Here is a 22,262-nt window from a genome sequence, read left to right as displayed (position 1 = left end):
CAGGTTAGGAAAAAGGGAGCTGCAATGAGACCTGGGTGTCATGGTTCATCAGTCATTGAAAGCTGGCATACAGGTACAGCAGGTGGTGAAGAAGGCAAATGGTATGTTGGCCTTCATAGCTAGGGGATTTGAGTATAGGAGCAGGGAGGTCTTACTGCAGTTGTACAGGGCCTTAGTGAGGCCTCACCTGGAATATTGTGTTCAATTTTGGTCTCCTAATCTGAGGAAGGATGTTCTTGCTATTGAGGGAGTGCAGCGAAGGTTCACCAGACTGATTCCCGGGATGGCAGGACTGACATATGAGGAGAGACTGGATCGACTGAGCCTGTATTCACTGGAGTTTAGAAGGACGAGGGGGGGATCTCATAGAAACATATAAAATTCTGACGGGACGGGACAGGTTAGATGCAGGAAGAATGTTCCTGATGTTGGGGAACTCCAGAACCAGGGGACATAGTCTAAGGATAAGGGTTAAGCCATTTAGGACAGAGATAAGGAGAAACTTCTTCTCTCAGAGTTGTTAACCTGTGGAATTCCCTACCGCAGAGAGTTGTTGATGCCAGTTCATTGGATATATTCAAGAGGGAGTTAGATGTGGCCCTTACGGCTAAAGAGATAAAGGGGTGTGGAGAGAAAGCAGGAAAGGGGTACTGAGGGAATGATCAGCCATGATCTTATTGAATAGGTGCAGGCTCAAAGGGCCGAATGGCCTACTCCTGCACCTATTTTCTTTGTTTCTCTGTTAAAAGACAGCACACTACCCTCACCAACACGAGATATAGAGTCTGAGGATGTGGGAGTGGCCGAGGGTAAAGCCAACTCAGAAGAGGGAGGGAAGGGGGTGAGGGAGAAAAGAAAGGGGCGGAGCTGTACCCCGTTTTGGGGCGGGGGGGGGGGAGATGAAAGAGGGGAGGGAGGCTATACCCGGGGCTGGGGTGGGGATGCGTTGCAACCAGTCTGATCAACACTCGAGTTCTGCAGCCCATCACAAAAACAGATTATCTGGTCATTATCACATCGCTGTTTGTGGGAGCTTGCTGTGCGCAAGTTGTCGATCGCGATTCCCACATTACAACAGTGACTACACTCCAAAAGTACTTCATTGGCTGTAAAGCGCTTTGAGACATCCGGTGGTTGTGAAAGGCACTATTTCAATCCAAGTCTTCTTTATTTATGTTAACACAATCCTCATTAGATTTGAACGCCTCTATTAAATCCCCCCCCCTTAACCCTCTCTGCTCGGCGGAGAACAAGCCCAACAGGCTGACACAGCATGACTTTCTCCCGTCCGGCAGGATCTGGAAAAGTCATCATAGGCAGTCCATTGAAACGAGGATGACCCGTTTCCATGCCGAAAAGGGATGAGTTCACAGGTGTTTCAATGAAGGACCTAATATTCCGGATCCCGAACTACATGTTGAAGGGCGGAAGGTGCCTGTGTGTGGATTTTCTTTTACAGTGGTGTGGCTGTTGCACAGTGTGATAGCCGGTAGCTTCCGTTTTGTAACTCAGGAGCTCTACTGACATCTAGTGGGCGAACCCCAGTGAGACATAGAAACATAGAAAATAGGTGCAGGAGCAGGCCATTCAGCCCTTCGAGCCTGCACCACCATTCAATATGATCATGGCTGATCATGCATTTCAGTACCCCATTCCTGCTTTCTCTCCGTACCCCTTGATCCCTTTAGCCGTGAGGGCCACACCTAACTCCCTTTTGAGTATATCTAATGAACTGGCCCCAACAACTTTCTGTGTTAGATAATTCCACAGGTTCATCACTCTCTGGGTGAAGAAGTTTCTCCTCATCTCGGTCCTAAATGGCTTACCCCTTATCCTTAGACTGTGACCCCTGGTTCTGGACTTCCCCAACATCGGGAACAGTCTTCCTGCATCTAACCTGTCCAATCCTGTCAGAATTTTATATGTTTCTATGAGATCCCCTCTCATTCTTCTAAATTCCATTGAATACAAGCCTAGTTGATCCAGTCTTTCTTCATATGTCAGTCCTGCCATCCCGGGAATCAGTCTGGTGAACCTTCGCTGCACTCCCTCAATAGCAAGAACGTCCTTCCTCAGATTAGGAGACCAAAATTGTACACAATATTCAAGGTGTGGCCTTACCAAGGGCATGTACAACTGTAGTAAGGCCTCCCTGCTCCTATACTCAAATCGTCTCGCTATGAAGGCTGTGGAAATGTATTTTTATCTAAGCTGATACCATACGGTATTTGTGTGCCCGTTGCAATATATATATAACAAAATGGAGTCCTGGCCCTTCCAGAATTTTCTGCATTTTAGCAGTCAGCTTGCATAAACAGCTAAACCTGGTTTGAGATGGCTAATGGCCATCAGACAGCTAGGAGACAAGTCATGCTGAGACAAGTACCCCCCCCATGGTGCTCTCCCATTGTCTACATGACAGGAGTTCCATATCACCCCACCCTTATCTTCTAGACTCAAACCACCAGCCATTATCTCTTGTAGAGACCTCATCCATTTGATGCAAACAGATAAACTGACTAGGAAACTGAACAATCCTGACGCAATACAAGACAGGTGATAGCCCATTACCTCATTCTCATGGAGTAATGGCCGGCTGGCCAACTGATAACCCTGACAAAAGGAAATATCTGTAAACCATGTCAGGTCCAGGATATAGTAATTAACTCTTTATCTGTATTCACTGACTGTGAGACAGAGCAATACACGGAGAGGCCATAACTTGGGTTTTACTGTATAAATATCTTGTGAAACTGTACCATTAGCCCTTGACTGAGTGTAACCTGCCCCTTGCTAGCAAGTAAATTAAAGAAACTTCTGCCGGAGCTGTAAGTGTCGGAGTCATTCTTTTCGGAGGTCGAGATTTCGACAAGGCCAACATGCCATTTGCCTTCTTCACCGCCTGCTGCACCTGCATGCCAACCTTCAATGACTGATGTACCATGACACCCAGGTCTCATTGCATTTCCCCTTTACCAATCTGTCACCAATCAACCCTCCTGTTTTTACCACCAAAGTGGATAACCACACATTTATCCACATTATACCGCATCTGCCATGTATTTGAAGACTCACCTAACCTGTCCAAGTCACCCTGCAGCCTCTTAGCATCCTCCTCACAGCTCACACTACCACCAGCTTAGTGTCATCTGCAAACTTGGAGATATTACATTCAATTCCTTCGTCTAAATCATTAATGTATACTGTAAAGAGTACTGAACCTTGCGGTACCCCACTAGTCACTGCCTGCCATTCTGAAAAGGATCCGTTTATCCCTACTCTCTGCTTCCTGTCTGCCAACCAGTTCTCTATCCACGTCAATACATTACCCCCAATACCATGTGCTTTAATTTTGCACACTAATCTCTTTTGTGGGACTTTGTCAAAAGCCTTTTGAAAGTCTAAATACACCACATCCACTGGCTCCCCCTTGTCCTCTCTACTAGTTACATCCTCAAAGAATTCTAGGAGATTCGTCAAGCATGATTTCCCTTTCATAAATCCATGACATGGGTTTCAATAAAAAGTGCTGGGAGAACAGAGGGAGAAACTGACGGCATTAGATCGGTTTTATCTCACAGCACTCCTGCGAAGCGCCTTGGGAACGTTTCACTACGTTAAAGACGCTATATAGATATACGTCGTTGTTGCAACCTGCCCAATTTTAGAGTGAAGGAACGGGGAAGAGGGAACATGCTCAGCAAGTGAATCCTTACCCTGGGGGATTTGTGTCGCCAAGGGAGACGAGATTGTAACGAAGCGAAGATCCTTGCTGCCGTAGTGAACGGGCATCTGGCGCCCCTTGCCCACATCGTTGGCGCTGGCGTAGCACTGGGCCATGAAGAGCTCCAGCGGGAAGCCTCGGTACATAAGGACGCCTAGGAGGGAGGGAAAGCACGAGGTTAGCGACAGCGATCCGGAAGTTGTGCAGCGATTAACCTCGCGAAGGCAGTCACGGCTGCGAAGTGGCCGCCAAGGCACGCACAGGAAGATCCCAGACACAGCGCACGATGGGGTCACCGATTGTTTTGGGTGGGGTGTGGCGAGAGGGCAATGTTGGCTGGGACGCTGGGAGAACTCGCTGCGCACCCTCGAACGACACTCGAACGCACCTTTCATCCTCATCTGAACCACCGAAGTAGGGCCTTGGTCAAGGGTCCCACCTGACGAGCAGGAGCTCGGTCAGTGTAGCACTCGCTCAGTACTGCATGGAAGTGTCAGCCTCGGTTATGTGCTCCAGGAAATGGTAGCATAGTGCTGCCCTACGTAAACTAGAGGTGATCCAAAACTCGGCTGCCCCGTGTCCTAACTCACACCAAGTCCCGCTCACCCATCATCATCATCATAGGCAGGCCCTCGGAATCGAGGAAGACTTGCTTCCACTCTTAAAATGAGTCCTTAGGTGGCTGAACAGTCCAATACGAGAACCGCAGTCCCTGTCACAGGTGGGACAGACAGTGGTTGAGGGAAGGGGAGGGTGGGACTGGTTTGCCGCACGCTCCTTCCGCTGCCTGCGCTTGATTTCTGCATGCTCTCGGTGATGAGACTTGAGGTTCTCAGCGCCCTCCCGGATGCACTTCCTCCACTTGGGGCGGTCTTTAGCCAGGGACTCCCAGAAGGTCCTAATTCGCACCAAGTCCCGCTCACCCATCACCCCCTGTGCTCGCTGACCTACATTGGCCCCCGGCTAAGCAACGCCTCGATTAAAAATTCTCAGCCTTCTTTACAAACCCCAGCCAGTTGGGTTCGGGGGATCTACGATGAAGCAGGTGGTTGTGAGCCTGGTGGATGAACTGGTAACGTGTCGTGTGACTGCTTGCTAATAAACCAACGATAAGGGATTAAGGGGTCATGGGGAGCGGGCAGGGAAGTGGACCCGAGTCCCTGATCGGATCAGCCACGATCGTATTAAATGGCGGAGCAGGCTCGAGGGGCCGAATGGCCTACTCCTGCTCGTGATTCTGATGTTCTTGTGCGTGGAGACAGGACATCGCAGTCCTTGTCTTCACATCAGTGCTGCCTGCAGACTGTGCTACCCCCGTCTATGACACCCACCATTCACTTACCTGCTTCCCTGTACTGTCCGAAAACCAGGTCGTCGGGCTCCAGCGCAGCTGCACTGCCGATGTGCGTGCCCTCCTCGCCATAGTTGGTCATATAAAAGGATATGCGACCCTGCAAGAAGACTTACATTTATATAGCGCCTTTCACGACCACCGGACATCTCAAAATGCTTTATAGTCAATGAAGTACTTTTGAAATGTAGTCACTGTTGTACTGTAGGAAACGCAGCAGCCAATTTGCACACAGCAAGCTCCCACAAATGTGATAATTGTGGGAGCGCAGTCCCACATTTCTGAACTCTTTGCTTAAGCACGCAGTCTGAAGTTTGGATTAAAAAACAAGAAGATTGGAAATTTGGATGGAAAAGAGACTGTTAGGCAATGTGGCGCCTTCTATTCAGTAAGATGAGTGACTGGTCATGTCTGGATGTTAAATATTTGAGTACCTTGTTACGGTGGGAATAATGGAAATTCAGGACTAAACGATTTGATGATGTCGGTATGTTAGGCATTGGAGTGTAACTTTGTTACTATGCGAGGAAACAATTCTGTATGTTAAGTATTTGATTGTACCTTTGTTGCTATTTAATGACATCTGTAAGTTAAACAAGCAATGTTAAATATTTGAGTACCTTGTTACGGTGGGAATAATAGTCTTTATGTTAAACGATTCAGAAAGCAATTAGTCTTGATTGTCTAAATGCAAAGAATAAGAGTTCAAAGGCTTTTTAGATATAAAGGATGGAACTGGCTGGACTGTAGAGACTCTCACGGACTGTAGAGACTCTCACGGACTGTAGAGACTCTCACGGACTGTAGAGACTCTCACGGACTGTAGAGACTCTCACGGACTGTAGAGACTCTCACGGACTGTAGAGACTCTCACGGACTGTAGAGACACAGGTGTGTGTCTGAAGCAGCCACGGAAATTGAAGCAAGCTGCCTTTGTGAAGTGTTCTCAGTAACTTTCTAACTTGGTTTGTTTAGTATGAATGTTTAAATAAAAGACCCGATCCTGCCTTTACTACAACTGGGTGTGTGGGTAATTCGACGTTTAAAGCAACGAAGCAAAAAAGGGCAAGGCAGCTGTTACAACAGTAATGACGAGATAAACTGTTTCTGTTATGTTGGTTGAGGGATAAACATTGGCCAGGACACGGGGGATAGCTCCTGCTCTTCTTCGAAATAGCGCCATGGGATTTTTTTCGTCCATCTGAGAGAGCAGACGGGGCCTCAGTTTAACATCTCATCCGAAAGACGGCACCTCCGACACTGCAGCGCTCCCTCAGCACTGCACTGGGAGCGTCAGCCTGCATTAGGTGCTCAAGTCATTGGAGGGGGACTTGAACCCACAATCTTCTGACTCAGAGGCGAGTGTGCTACCCACTGAGACAGAGCTGAGACCTGATACAAGCACGGAGTCTAAGTGCGGCACAGGTCTGTGAACAGCACGTCAATGCGAGCAGAGGAAGAAAAAGCACACTGGCTGGCCAAAAGAAAAAAGACTTGCATTTATATAGCGCCTTTCACGAACCTCGGGAGGTCCCAAAGCACTTTACTGAAGTACTTCTCTGAAGTACAGTCACTGTTGTAATGTGGGAAACGTGGCAGCCAATTTGCGCACAGCAAGCTCCCACAAACAGCAATGAGATAATGACCAGATAATCTATTTCAGTGATATTGTTTGCGGGATAAATATTGGCCCAGGACACCGGGCAGAGCTCTCCTGCTCTTCCTTAAATAGTGCCCTGGGATTTTTTACGTCCGCCTGAGGGGGCAGACGGGGCCTCGGTTTATCGTCTCATCTGAAAAACGGCACCTCCGATGGTGCAGCACTCTCTCAGCACTGCACTGGAGCAACAGGCTGGACTTTTGTGCTCACAGTAAAAATAATTAGTGCCCCGATGCAAAAACGGGCACAGTAAATATCCTGCCCCTCGCACTCCCTCGTTTACCTGTCGCTGGGACTCGTACAAAATGCGATCCATGGTGTTCAGCAGCGTCATCCTCTGATAGAACTTCAGTACCGTGTCCTTGGGCAACTGCAGGAAGAGCAGAGAGTGTGAACAGCGAACACTGAAAATGGACGGCAGGCCAGTGAATGGAAAGGTTAATACTTCCGGCAAGAACAGCAATTTAAACCCGGCTGTAATATTACTGTCCTGTGCATTCACATCCGGGGGGTGGGGGGTTGGAGGGGCGGCGGCTGACACAACTAGATGAGGTCTTAGGCACCAAAATTATTTCAAGACTCACTCCATCTGAATGCACGCAGAATTCGTAACAAAATAGATGAGTTGACGGCACAAATAAATACAAATGGGTATGATCTGATAGCCATTACAGAGGCGTGGTTGCAAGGGGTGACCAAGGTTGGGGACTAAGTATTCAGGGGTATTTTGACAATTCAGAAGGACAGACAGAAAGGAAAATGAGGTGGCATAGCTCTGTTAATAAAGGATGAGATCAGTCCGTTAGTGAGAAACGATATTGGCTCAGAAGATCAAGATGTTGAATCAGTTTGGGTGGAGATACGGAATAATAAGGGGAAAAAGTCACTGGTAGGCATAGTCTATAGGCCCCCTAACAGTAGCTACACTGTTGGACAGAGTATAAATCAAGAAATAATGGAGGCTTGGAAAAAAAAGGAACGACAATAATCATGGACGATTTTAACCTTCATATTGATTGGACAAAGCAAATTGGCCAGGGTAGCCTTGAGGAAGAGTTCACAGTGTGTATCCGGGATAGTTTCCTTGAACAGTACATTGCGGAACTAACCAGGGAGCAGGCCATCTTAGATCTGGTACTGTGTAACCTTCATATTGATTGGACAAATCAAATTGGTCAGGGTAGCCTTGAGGAGGAGTTCATAGGGTGCGTAAAGGACGGGTTCCTTGAGCAGTATGTTACGGAACCAACTCACTCCATCTGAATGCACGCAGCATTCGTAACAAAATAGATGAGTTGACGGCACAAATAAATGTAAATGGTTATGATCTGATAGCCATTACAGAGACGTGGTATCTTAGATCTGGTCCTGTGTAATGAGACAGGATTAATAAACAATCTCCTAGTAAAGGATCATCTAGGAATGAGTGACCACACCATGGTTGAATTTAAAATTCAGTTGGAGGGTGAGAAAGTTGGGAAAATGCTGGAGTCCATTATTAAGGAAGCAGTAGCGGGACATTGGGAAAAGCATGATTCAATCAAGCAGAGTCAGCATGGTTTTATGAAAGTGAAATCATGTTTGACAAATTTGCTGGAGTTCTTTGAGAATGTAACGAGCAGGGTGGATAAGGGGGAACCGGTGGATGTGGTGTATTTGGATTTCCAGAAGGCATTCAATACAGTGCCACATAAAAAGTTACTGCACGAGATAAAAGTTCATGGGGTTGGGGGTAATATATCAGCATGGATTGAGGATTGGCTAACTAACAGAAAAGAGAGTTGGGATAAATGGGTCATTTTCCGGTTGGCAAACAGTAACAAGTGGGGTGCTGCAGGGATCGGTGCTGGGTCCTCAACTATTTACAATCTATATTAATGATTTGGATGAAGGGACCGAGTGTAATGTAGCCAAGTTTGCTGATGATACAAAAATGGGTGGGAGAGCAAATTGTGAGAACACAAGAAATCTGCAAAGGGATATAGACAGGCTAAGTGAGTGGGCAAAAATTTGGCAGATGGAGTATAATGTAGCAAAATGTGAGGTTATCCACTTTGGCAGAAAAAAATAGAAAAGCAAATTAAATTTAAATGGACAAAAATTGCAAAGAGCTACAGTACAGAGGGACCTGGGGGTCCTTGTGCATGAAACACAAAATGTTAGTATGCAGGTACAGCAAGTAATCAGGAAGGCAAATGGAATGTTGGCCTTTATTGCAAGGGGGATAGAGTACAAATGTACAGGGTCTTGGTGAGGCCACAGTTTTGGTCTTAATATTTAAGGAAGGAGAAACTTGCATTGGAGGCTGTTCAGAGAAGGTTCACTAGGTTGATTTCGGAGATGAGAGGGTTGACTTATGAAGATAGGTTGAGTAGGTTGGGCCTCTACTCATTGGAGCTCAGAAGAATGAGGTGTGATCTTATCAAAACATATAAGATAATGAGGGGGCTCAACAAGGTGGATGCAGGGAGGATATTTCCACTTATAGGGGAATCTATAACTCGGGACATAGCTTTAGAATAAGGGGCTGCCCATTTAAAACTAAGATGAGGAGGAATTTCTTCTCTGAGGGTTGTAAATCTGTGGAATTCTGTGAAGGCTGGGTCATTGAATATATTCAAGGCGGAGATAGACAGATCTTTGAGCGATAAGGGAGTCAAGGATTATGGGGAGCGGGCAGGGAAGTGGAGCTGAGTCCATGATCAGATTAGCCATGATCTTATTAAATGGCAGAGCAGGCTCGAGGGACCAAATGGCCTACTCCTATTTCTTATGAAACAAATGTTCACTAGATTGTTCAAGCCTGCTCCGCCATTCATAAGAATTAGGAGCAGGAGTAGGTTATTCGGCCCAGCGAGCCTGCTCTGCCATTCAATGAGATCCTGGCTGATCTTCTAGCTCAACACTTTCCCACAATGTCCCTATATCCCTTGATTTCCTTTATATCCAAAAATCTATTGATCTCGGTCTTGAATATACTCAATGACTGAGCCTCCACAGCCCTCTGGGGTAGAGAATTCCACAGATTTACAAACCTCTGAGAGAAGAAATTCCTCCTTATCTCAGTCCTAAATGGCCGATCCCTTATTCTGAGACTGTGTCCCCTGGTTCTAGACTCCCCAGCCTCTCTGCATCTAGCCTGTCAAGCCCAGTAAGAAATTTGTATGTTTCAATGAGATCACCTCTCATTCTTCTAAACTCTAGAGAATATAGGCCTCGTCTACTCAATCTCTCCTCATAGGGCAATCCCCCCATCCCAGGAATCAGTCTGGTGAACCTTTGTTGCACTCCCTCAATGGCAAGTATATCCTTCCTTGGGCAAGGAGACCAAAACTGTACACAATACTCCAGGTGTGGTCTCACCAGGGCTCTATATAATTGCAGTAAGACGTCTTTACTCTTAATACTCAAATCCTTTTGTAATAAAGGCCAACATGCCATTTGCTTTCTTAATTGCTTGCTGTACCCACATGTTAACGTTCAGTGACATGTATACAAGGACACCCAGGTTCCTCTGAACACCAACATTTCCCAATCTCTCACCATTTAAAAAATACTCTGCTTTTCTAATTTTCGTACCAAAGTGGATAACTTCCCATTTCTCCACATTATATTCCATTTGCCATGTTCTTACCCATTCACAGCCTGTCTAAAGCCCCTTGAAGTCTCTTTGCATCCTCCTCACAACTTACATTCCCACCTAGCTTTGTATCATCAGCAAACTTGGATAGATTACATTTGGTCCCCTCATCCAAATCATTGATAAAGATTGTGAATAGCTGGGGTCCAAGCACTGATCATTGCAGTACCCCACTAGTTAGTCTGCCAATCTGAAAATGACCCGTTTATTCCTACTCTCTGTTATCTGACGTTAACCAATCCTCAATCCATGCTAGTATATTACCCCCAATCCCATGAGCCCTAATTTTGTTCAATAATCTCTTGTGTGGCACCTTATCGAATGTCTTTTGAAAATCCAAATACATCACATCCACTGGTTCCCCCTTATCTATTCTGCTAGTTATAACCTCAAAAAACTCTTAATAGATTTGTCAAACATGATTTCCCTTTCGTAAATCCGTGTTGACTCTGTCCAATCCTATTATTTTCTAAGTGCCCTGTTACCATATCCTTAATAATAGATTCTACTACTACTGATGTCAGGCTAACTGGTCTGTAGTTTCCCGTTTTCTCTCTCCCTTTCTTAAATAGCAGGGTTACATTGGCTACCTTCCAATCTGCGAGAACCGTTCTAGAATCTATGGAATTTTGGAAGATGACAACCAATGCATCCACTATCTCTAGAGCCACCTCTTTCAAAACCCTAGGGTTTAGGTCATCAGGTCCAGGGAATTTATCTACTTTCAGTCCCATTAATTTCTCCAGTAATTTTTTTTACTAATATTAAATTTCTTTCAGTTCCTCATTCTCGCTAAACTCCTACTACTCCACTATTTCTGGGAGGTTTAGATTTAAGACCCTAGTTTCGGATTTAACTACATCACTTTCAAACTTAATGTAAAATGTTATCATATTATGGTCACTCTTTCCTAAAGGCCTCTTTGCTACAAGGTTATTAATGAACCCTTTCTCATTGCACAATACTAGATCTAAAATATCCTGTTCTCTAGTTGGTTCCTCAACATACTGATTGAGAAAACCATCTTGTATACATTCCATGAATTCGTCCTCCATGCTATTACTGCAAATTTGGTTTGCCCAGTCTATATAGATTAAAGTCCCCCATGATTATTGTAGTATCGGTGGCACATGCCGCTCTAATTTCCTGATTTATACTCTGCCTACATTACCACGACTGTTTGGGGGCTTATAAACAAACTCCCACCAAGCTTTTCTGCCCCTTGCTGTTTCTTAGCTCCATCCAAACTGATTCTGCTTCTTGATTTTCCGAGCCAAGATCCTTTCGCTCTTTAAGAGAGTTTGTGAACCTGTGGAATTCTCTGCCACAGAAAGTTGTTGAGGCCAGTTCGTTGAACATATTCAAAAGGGAGCTAGCTGTGGCCCTTACGGCTAAAGGGATCAGGGGGTATGGAGAGAAGGCAGGGGTGGGGCACTGAAGTTGCATGATCAGCCGCGATCAGATTGAATGGCGGTGCAGGCTCGAAGGGCCGAACGTCTATTTTCTATGTTTTTTTTATCCCATCATTATTAGGGCTACCCCTCCTCCTTTTCCACACTGCGACTGTAACGGCGCACCTTGGGGTCCTCGTCGGGGTTCACGATCTGCCCTTGTCGGTCCATCACCCGATAGATGGGGATGCCAGAGATGACGTTGGGCTGGATAAACTCCAGCCGGTCCACGAACTCCGCGGTGGCCCCTGGGAACTGGGGCTTCTCGTCCAGGGACGTGAACTGCTGCTGGTGACAGAGAGGGAGAAGGCCGTCAGAGACGCAGCAAAACAAAGACATTTCCAACCAAAACCTGCGTACAGTTACTGGGATATCACAGATAGTGGGAACCTTGCAGAATGTCTACAGCAGCACAGCAACTCCACACACAGAATGGTACCAGGGATGAGGCTCTTTGGTTATGTTAAGGCTGAAGAAGCTGGGATTGTTCTCCTTAGAGCAGAGGTTGAGATTTAATCGGTGTTTAAAATTATGATAAACATAGAAAATAGGTGCAGGAGCAGGCCATTCGGCCCTTCGAGCCTGCACCGCCATTCAATAAGATCATTGCAGATTATCAGCTCAGTACCCCTTTCCTGCTTTCTCTTCATACCCCTTGAGGAGTTCTATAAGAACATAAGAAATAGGATCAGGAGTAGACCATTTGGCCCCTCGAGCATTCAATAAGATCATGGCTGATCTGATCATGGACTCAGCTCCATTTCCCTGCCCGCTCCCCATAACCCTTTACGCCCTTATTGCTCAAAAATCTGTCTCCCTCCGCCTTAAATATATTCAATGACCCAGCCTCCACAGTTCTCTGGGGCAGAGAATTCCACAGATTTACAACCCTCTGAGAGAAGAGGTTTCTCCTCAGCTCAGTTTTAAATGGGCGACCCCTTATTCTAAGACTATGTCCCCTAGTTTTAGTTTCCCCTGGAGTAAATAACTCCATGAGTTACTGATGGAGTAAATAACAACTTGCATTTATATAGCACCTGTAACGTAGTGAAACATCCCAAGGCGCTTTCACAGGAGTATTAAGGGATCAAAAATGTGACACCGATGCGCATAAGTAGAAATTAGCGCAGGTGACCAAAAGCTTGGTCAAAGAGGTCGGTTTTAAGGAGCGTCTTGAAGGAGGAAAGAGAGGTGGAGAGGTTTAGGGAGGGAGTTCCAGAGCTTGGGGCCCAGGCAACAGAAGGTACGGCCACTGATGGTGGAGCGATTATAATCAGGGATGCTGAGGAGGGCAGAGTTAGGAGGAAGTGTTTCCACTGGCAGGAGCATCGGTAATCATAGAAACATAGAAAGTAGGTGCAGGAGCAGGCCATTCGGCCCTTCGAGCCTGCACCACCATTCAATATGATCATGGCTGATCATGCAACTTCAGTACCCCATTTCTGCTTTCTCTCCATCCCCCTTGATCCCTTTAGCTGTAAGGGCCACATCTAACTCCCTTTTGAATATATCTAACGAACTGGCCCCAACAACTTTCTGCGGTAGAGAATTCCACAGGTTCACAATTCTCAGAGTGAAGAAGTTTCTCCTCATCTCGGTCCTTGGTAAAAGGACCCGAGGGGCTCGGAGGAGCATCCATTTTGCGCAGCGAGTTGTTGTGATCCGGAACGCGCTGCCTGAAAGGGTGGCGGGAGCAGATTCAATGGTCACTTTCAAAAGGCAAATGGATAAAAACTTCAAAAGGGAAAACCTTGCAGGGCTGTGAGGAAGGAGCGCGATGCAGAGCTCAAATGGTCACTCTTTCAAAGAGCCAGCACTTGCATTTATATAGCTTCAAAGGATGTCCCAAAGGGTATTATAGCCAATTAAGTCCTATTGTAGGAAAGACAGCAGCCAATTTACGCACAGCCAGCTCCCACAAACAGCAATGAGATCATCTGTTTTTCTAATGATATTGGTTGAAGGATAAATATTGGCCCAAGTCACTGGGGAGAACTCCCTGCTCTTTTTCGAATAATGCCGTGGGATCTTTGACATCCACTTAAGAGCAGACAGGGCCTCGGTTTAACGTCTCATCCGATAGTGCAGCGCTCCCTCGGGAGTGTCGGGGTAGATGATGTGCTCAAGGTCTCTGGAGTGGGACTTGAACCGGTAACCTTCTGAATCGGGAGGCGAGAGTGCTGTCCACTGAGCTGTGGCAGATACAGCTGGACGCACTTTACCCCGGGGCAGACTGGTCGTCGCATCCTGGCTGAAAACCATGATGCTGTGCAGAGTTTCACTTGGGACTCGCTGCCTCTTTAAAATGATTTACGCAGATAGTTATTAATAACACAGTGGCAAACATGAATTTGTGCTGGTTACAATAGCCTGGACTGCACACAGGAACATAGAAAATAGGTGCAGGAGTAGGCCATTCGGCCCTTTGAGCCTGCACCACCATTCAATATGATCATGGATGATCATGCAACTTCAGTACCCCACTCCTGCCTTCTCCCCATACCCGCTGATCCCTTCAGCTGGAAGGGCCACATCTAACTCCCTTTTGAATATATCTAACGAACTGGCCTCAACAACTTTCTGCGGTAGAGAAGTCTACAGGTTCACAATTCTCTGGGTGAAAAAGTTTCTCCTCATCTCGGTCCTAAATGGCTTCCCCCTTATCCTTAGACTGTGACCCCTGGTTCTGGACTTCCCCAACATCGGGAACATTCTTCCTGCATCTAACCTGTCCAATCCCATTAGAATTTTATATGAAAGGAACCAACTACTTCCTTATTATAACATGCCTGAACAAGCCTTCTACTTCCTTATTATAACATGCTTGAATGAGCATCTTCTGATGCAAATACTTCACAATAACTGGGAGGCGGCTGAGTACCCTGGGCTAGGGAACTGGGAAAACAATCAGCCTACTGCTCGTCACTATATAGCAACACCTATTGTAAAGTCTGCATGTGGTCAATGACAGGATTGGTCTTGGCTGTGATTCCCCCCATGGCGGAACATAGAAAGAAACATAGAAAAATAGGTGCAGGTGTAGGCCATTCGGCCCTTCGAGCCTGCACCACCATTCAATAAGATCATGGCTGATCATTCACCTCAGTACCCCTTTCCTGCTTTCTCTCCATACCCCTTGATCCCTCTAGCCATAAGGGCCATATCTAACTCCCTCTTGAATATATCTAACAAACTGGCATCAACAACTTTCTGTGATAAGAGAATTCCACAGGTTCACAACTCTCTGGGTGAAGAAGTTTCTCCTCATGTCAGTCCTAAATGGCTCACCCCTTATCCTTAGACTGTGACCCCTGGTTCTGGACTCCCCCAACATCGGGAACATTCTTCCTGCCTCTAACCTGTCCAATCCCATCAGAATTTTATATGTTTCTATGAGATCCCCTCTCATCCTTCTAAACTCCAGTGAATACAGGCCCAGTCGATCCAGTCTCTCCTCATAGGTCAGTCCTGCCATCCCGGGAATCAGTCTGGTGAACCTTCACTGCACTCCCTCAATAGCAAGAACGTCCGTCCTCAGATTAGGAGACCAAAACTGAACACAATATTACAGCTGGCTAACACTCACTAGGATCTCACATTTCAGTGGGGAGCACACCGTGGCCTCGCCCCTCCCCATCGCTGTAATCTCCTCCAGCCCCCGAGATGTCTGCGCTCCTCTAATCATGAGCATCCCTCATTTATACACAAGAACGTGTCCGGATTTTTGGGGCAGGTACAACAGAGGAGCGGTGAGGTCGGAGCGCAAGAGCGGCGAGAGATTGTGGAGTGACGTGATCGGGGCCCGGGAGAGCCGAGGGCACCAGGAGCAGCCCACACTGTGCGATATGTGTGGGCACTAGGTCCGTGCAGCAGAGCTGGTCTCCAGTCGTCCTGGTTAACCCTTGCCACTGGACCAAGGCCTCGCTCTGTCAAGCCCCGTGTGGTGGCTGGTGTGCAACGGCCACCCCACGTTAAAAGAATCCACACACAGGCATCTTCCACCCTTCAACAAGCAGTTCGAGATCCGGAATATTAGGTCCTTCATTGAAACACCTGTGAACTCATCCCTTTTTGGCGTGGAAGCAAGTCATCCTCGACGTGAGGGACCACCTATGGTGATGGAGCACGCTTGCCTGAGTCAGAAGGTTGTGGGTTCAAGTCCCACTCCAGAGACTTGAGCACAAGAATCCAGGCTGACACCCAGTGCAGTGCTGAGGGAGTGCTGCAATGTCGGAGGATCATCAGCAATTGCTTCTCAACACCGTTGATGGAGAACGCGAAAACAGCAGCCGCTTCCTGAAACAATACACCCAGGAATTAGACAGGGGCTTTCCCCACTGTCCAGTTAGTGGCATAGCGTGCAAGATCAGCAACTTTCATCAGCGTTAATTAAACAACCCGTTCCCAGAGGACTGACAGCTCTACAGCTTTGTGTCGGTGGAACTGAGTTGCCATCTTGGGTCAGAATCAGAGGTCGTGGGGTTTAGGTACCACAACTGAACGAAGTGTCAGCTGTGGCTCAGTGGGCAGCACACTCGCCTCCGAGTCAGAAGGTTGTGGGTTCAAGTCCCACTCCAGAGACTTGAGCACATAATCTAGACTGATACTCCTAGTGCAGTGCTGAGGGAGTGTCGCACTGTCGGAGGTGCCATCTTTCAGATAAGACATTAAACCGAGGCCCCTTGTGTTCTCTCAGGTGGATGTAAAAGATCCTGGCTGTTACTTCCAGTGTAGTCTGAGAGAAGCCCCGGGTTACTTCAGATCACCAGTAAGTAGTACAGGGTATAGAAACATAGAAAATAGGTGCAGGAGCAGGCCATTCAGCCCTTCGAGCCTGCACCACCATTCAATATGATCATGGCTGATCATGCAACTTTAATACCCCATTCCTGCCTTCTCTCCATATCCTTTAGCCGCAAGGGCCACATCTAACTCCCTTTTGAATATATGTAACGAACTGGCCTCAACAACTTTCTGTGGTAGAGAATTCCACAGGTTCACAATTCTCTGAGTGAAGAAGTTTCTCCTCATCTCGGTCCTAAATGGCTTACCTCTTATCCTTAGACTGTGACCCCCGGTTCTGGACTTCCCCCAACATCGGGAACATTCTTCCTGCATCTAACCTGTCCAATCCCATCAGAATTTTATATGCTTCTATGAGATCCCCTCTCATTCTTCTAAATTCCAGTGAATACAGGCTCAGTCGATCCAGTCTCTCCTCATATGTCAGTCCTGCCATCCCGGGAATCAGTCTGGTGAACCTTCGCTGCACTCCCTCAATAGCAAGAATGTCCTTCCTCAGATTAGGAGACCTCACCAAAGTGAGGCCTCACCAAGGCCCTGTACAACAGCAGCAAGACCTCCCTGCTCCTATACTCAGATCCTCTCGCTGGGCTTTTCGCACACTTTTTGAGCCGCAAATGTTTGTGGTAGACGTGCGGCGAGATTGTGGCAGAGGTGTGGTGAATGAGGGCACGGGGCCCAGGGGCAGCACGGGCCCAGCCCACACTGCGATATGTGTGCGCACTAGGTCCGTGCAGCAGAGCTGGTCTCCAGTCGTCCTGGTTAACCCTTGCCACTGGACCAAGACCTAGCTCTGTCAAGCCCGTGTGGTGGCTGGTGTGCAACGGCCACCCCACGTTAAAAAAATCCACGCACAGGCATCTTCCACCCTTTAATTAGAGTTCAGGACTGGAACATCGGGTCCTTCACTGAAACATCTGTGAACTCGTGTGGAAGCAAGCCATCCTCGTTCGAGGGACTGCCTATGATGATTTTAAGCCAGCACAAAGCAGAGGGAGGCTTGGGAGTCCTGCTGAGCCGCCTGCATACTCCATACTCTAACAACTTGCATTTATATAGCACCTTTAACGCATTAAAACGTCCCAAGGCTATTCATAGAAGTAATACAAGACAAAAAAAATTTGACACCAAGCCACTCAAGGAGAAATTAGCGCAGATGACCAAAAGCTTGGCCAAGGAGGTAGGTTTTAAGGAGCGTCTTAAAGGAGAGAGAGGCGGAGAGGTTTTAGAAGGGAATTCTAGAGCTTGGGGCGCAGGCAGCTGAAGGCACGGCCGCCAAAGGTGGAGCGATTAAAATCGGGGATACGCAAGAGGCCAGAATTAGTGGAGCACAGGGTTGGAGGAGGTTAGAGAGATAGGAAGGGGGCGAGGCCGTGGAGGGATTTGAAAACAAAGATGAGAACCGGGAGCCAATGTAGGTCAGCGAGCACAGGGATCGTGGATCACAATTCAGTCAGACTCTATCAAGCACTCCCCTCAATTCAAATGAAACACATGGAGCCAACAGGTAGGGCTGTGAGACACCCTGGCACCAGACCAGTCAAGCCTGTTTAAAAAAACCTGCTGCAGCAGTTAATATGCTTCAATCGCCCCAAGTCAGATGGGGAAATGGGAGGGGCGGGGAAAGAGCCATGATGCGTGTGTCGTGCGGTCAGGCAAGGACAGGATCCAGCTAGATTGTGATGCTTCCCATGGTCGAATAGCCTACTGATTGTATCTCGGCTCATACACAAAGAACATCCACGTTTACGTTGCAGAAGGCTGTCGCACATGTCAGAAGGTTGTGGGTTCAAGTCCCACTCCAGACACTTGAGCACATAATCTAGACTGATACTCCTAGTGCAGTGCTGAGGGAGTGCCGCACTGTGTGAGGTGCCATCTTTCGGATGAGACGTTAAACCAAGGCCCCGTCTTCCCTCTCCGGTGGACGTTAAAGACCCCATGGCACTATTTTGAAGAAGAGCAGGGGGAGTTATCCCCGGTGTCCTAGGGCCAATATTTATCCCTCAATCAACATAACAAAAACAGATCATCGGTCATTTTCATATTACTGTTTGTGGGAGCTTGCTGTGCGCAATTTGGCTGCTGCGTTTACTACATTACAACAGTGAGTACACTTAAAAATAAAAGTACTTCATTGGTTGTAAAGCACTTTAGGACGTCCGGAGGTCATGAAAGACAGTATAGAAATGCAAGTCTTTCTTTCACATGGGATCATATCTAGCCTTCTTCAGAGGAGTGGATAGAAGTGGGAAAAAGCAATGCATTTGTTGCACATAAACCCAGTAAGCACTTGCAGTTTACTGCAGAGCTGGACACACTGCCTCTGTACGTGACTCAGTAACAACTGCCAACAATAGACCAAATTGCATTCAACGAATAGGAATTCAATCTCCGTGCCAACCGCTTGGAGGTGAACTTGGCAATCGGAGATCTCACCAACTGCTCTGTCCTTGCTCAAGGTTAAACCAAACTCTGTATCCTGCAGTCCCTTTCCTGAATGTCAGCTTGGCTCACTCCCACCTCCGAGTCAATAAATTGTGTTTCCAAACTCCCGCTCCAAAGGCTTGAACGCACAATCCAGGCTGACAATGCAATGTAGTACTGAGGGAGCATTGCACTATCGGAGGTTCCGTCTTTCAGGTGAGACCTTAAACTGAGGCCTCGTCTGCCCTTTCAGCTGGGCTCAAACGATACAACGGCACTATTGCGAAGAAGAGCAGGGGAGTTATTCCCAGTGTCCTGGTCAATATTTATCCCTCAACCAACAGCATGAAAAACAGATTATCTGATCTGATCACTGCTGTTTGTGGGAGCTTGCTGTGCGCACATTGGCTGCCGCGTTTCCTACATTACAACAGTGACTACACTCCAAAAGTACTTCATTGGCTGTAAAATGCTTCGAGACATCCTGAGGTTGTGAAAGATGCTATAGAAAAGCAAGTTCTTTCTTTCTATCTAAAGAGATAAACTGGTCTCAAAGAGTAAACTCATTTAAACACGAGGAACTGTGATGTTTTTTTCAATGAGTCAGACACAACAAATGGGGTTATATTTATAGAACCCTCACTTACCCTCAATGACTGTCTGTCCCACCCTCCCTTACCCTCAACGACTATCTGTCCCACCTGTGACAGAGACTGTGGCTCTCGTATTGGTCTGTTCAGCCACCTAAGGACTCATTTCAAGAGTGGAAGCAAGTCTTCCTCGATTCCGAGAGACTGCAATGATTTATAGACCATAGTGAGTAAAATTCACTCCAAAGGAAGTCGTAAACAATGTACAAGACAATAAAATACTGCTGCAATCTATCTGGCTATCTGCATAATTAACCGGGACAGATAACCACGGCTCCGTGATAAATGGGTTTGTGGATTATATCTCATCTTAAATGTCACTCCTCATACTTCCCTGATGTGTAAAACAGCAAGAATGAATGTGAAGCAATCAAGAAAGAGAAAAAAAAAATATTTATATAGTGCCTTTCACATCCTCAGGACATCCCAAAGTGCTTTGCAGCCAATGAAGTAAAGTGGTAATATTTGAAGTGCCGTCACTGTTGTTTTGTGGCCAGCCAATTTGCGCACAGCAAGCTCCCACAAATAGCAACGCAAGAATGACCAGATAATCTGTTCTTGTTATGTTGATTGAAGGATAAATATTGGCCAGGATAATTATACATTTTATAGTAAAATCAACTCTAAGTTTGAAACAAGCACATAGTAAAGTGATGATTAGGAATTATGTTAAAAATGTTATAATACGATCAATACTAAGCTAAGAAACAATCACACAGTAGTTATGATTGTAAATATGTTACAAATGTTATATTAAAATCAATTCTAAGCTATGAAACAAGCACATAAAGTTACGATGTATAACATTTACAATCATAACTTTACTAGGTGCTGGTTTACTAGGTCCTCAAATCTGGCATCAAGCGTATGGTCTACAGGGCTGTAGTAATACCCTCCTGTATGGCTCAAAGACGTGGACCATATACAGTAAACACCTCAAATCACTGAAGAAATACCACCAACAATGTCTCCGCAAGATCCTGCAAATCCCCTGGGAGGATAGATGCACCAACGTCAGTGTTCTCGATCAGGCTAACATCGAAGCACTGACCACACTTGACCACCTCCGTTGGGCGGGCCACATTGTCCGCATGCCCGACACAAGACTCCCAAAGCAAGTGCTCTACTCGGAGCTCCTACACGGCAAGTGATCCCCAGGTGGGCAAAGGAAACGTTTCAAGGACACCATCAAAGCCTCCTTGATAAAGTGCAACATTCCCACCGGCACCTGGGAAATCCCTGGCCAAAGACTGCCCTAAGTGGAGGAAGAGCATCCGGGAGGGCACTGAGCACCTCGCGTCTCATCGCCGAGAGCATGCAGAAACCAAGCGCAGGCAGCGGAAGGAGCATGCGGCAAACCAAACTCCCCACCCACCCTTTCCTTCAACCACTGCCTGTCCCACCTGTGACAGAGACTGTAATTCCTTTTTGGACTGTTCATTCACCTGAGAACTCACTTTTAGAGTGGAAGCAAGTCTTCCTCGATTTTGAAGGACTGCCTATGATGATGGTTTCACAACTTAGAATTGATCTTAATACTAAGATAAATACTAAGCTATGAAAAAGCACATAGCAAAAATATGATTGTAAATATATTATGTTATATTAGATCAATTCTAAGTTATGAAATTAGCATATAAAGTTATGATTGTAAATGTTATATTAAGATCAATTCTAAGCTATGAAGCTAGCACATAGTAAAGTTACGATTGTAAATGTTATAAATGTTATATTAAGATCAATTCTAAGCTAGCACATAGTAAAGTTATGATTGTAAATGTTATAAATGTTATATTAAGATCAATTCTAAGTTATGAAATTAGCACATAGTAAAGTTATGACTGGAAATGTTATAAATGTTATATTAAGATCAATTCTAAGTTATGAAGCTAGCACATAGTAAAGTTGTAAATATAATTGTAAATGTGTCAGTGACCCTGAGGCTCCCTCCCCTTCCCCGGGCCAATCAGCTGCCGCCTAGCGGCGGGCCGGAGCCTGGGCCCCGGGGACAGGTTGGGACATTGGCCCGCGCGAGCACCGGGCAGTCACTCACGCTGCTGGACAGGGCGCGCCGGACGCCGCCGGCGAGGGAGAGATGGAGCCGGAGTCGGGGCCGGGTGGCGCGGCCGCTCCCGAGACTCCTGAGGCCGCTCCTGAGTTGCAGTCCGCCCAGCCGCCTGGCAACCGCCGCCATGTTCGCCGTCTGTCCAGCACGCCGCCTGCCCCGCGCTATCCCCGCCCCTCACAGAACGGCGCCCGGTCAGTTCCCAGCCGGCCCCTCCCCAACCGGACCACAACCAAATCACAACACTGGCAAAAATACATTGATCCAGAAACAATCGCTTTATTTTCGTTATTTAAGTGGAGGCCTCATGTAGTCGCCTATTAAAAAGGGTCTTTATTGGGAGAAGAAACTCCTGGTTATCATGGTCCGCCTCTTCGAGCTGCCGGTTGGGTGGAAGTGAGGGATGCTTTCATCTGATTGGTGAAGACTGCTGTCATCAGCGGTGGGATGAACATCATGACCCGCCTCTCCGTGATGCCGGTTGGCTGGAA

At 46.9% G+C, this 22,262-nt stretch overlaps 1 protein-coding gene across 2 annotated transcripts in view; it reads right to left on the bottom strand.

Moving 5' to 3' along the window:
- Window positions 1–21,938, bottom strand: part of bckdha (branched chain keto acid dehydrogenase E1 subunit alpha) — a 52,738-nt gene extending 30,800 nt beyond the window's left edge. Inside the window, exons 1-5 of one of the 2 annotated variants that reach the window (XM_070867831.1) lie at window positions 21,760–21,938; window positions 11,953–12,114; window positions 7,019–7,105; window positions 5,067–5,175; window positions 3,717–3,878 (exon numbers count right to left, since the gene is read on the bottom strand). In XM_070867831.1, the coding sequence (XP_070723932.1) occupies window positions 3,717–3,878; window positions 5,067–5,175; window positions 7,019–7,105; window positions 11,953–12,114; window positions 21,760–21,900 (661 nt within the window). In that variant the 5' untranslated portion in view covers window positions 21,901–21,938. The remainder of the gene's footprint in view (window positions 1–3,716; window positions 3,879–5,066; window positions 5,176–7,018; window positions 7,106–11,952; window positions 12,115–21,759) is intronic. The other variant, XM_070867832.1, reaches the window with a different exon arrangement.
- Window positions 21,939–22,262: the final 324 nt, after the last annotated feature.

This window comes from Pristiophorus japonicus, chromosome 26, assembly GCF_044704955.1.
Source record: "Pristiophorus japonicus isolate sPriJap1 chromosome 26, sPriJap1.hap1, whole genome shotgun sequence".
Taxonomy (NCBI): Eukaryota; Metazoa; Chordata; class Chondrichthyes; family Pristiophoridae; genus Pristiophorus; species Pristiophorus japonicus.
The sequence above is the reverse complement of the archived record's forward strand: the minus strand, read 5'-3'. Positions and strand labels throughout refer to the sequence as shown.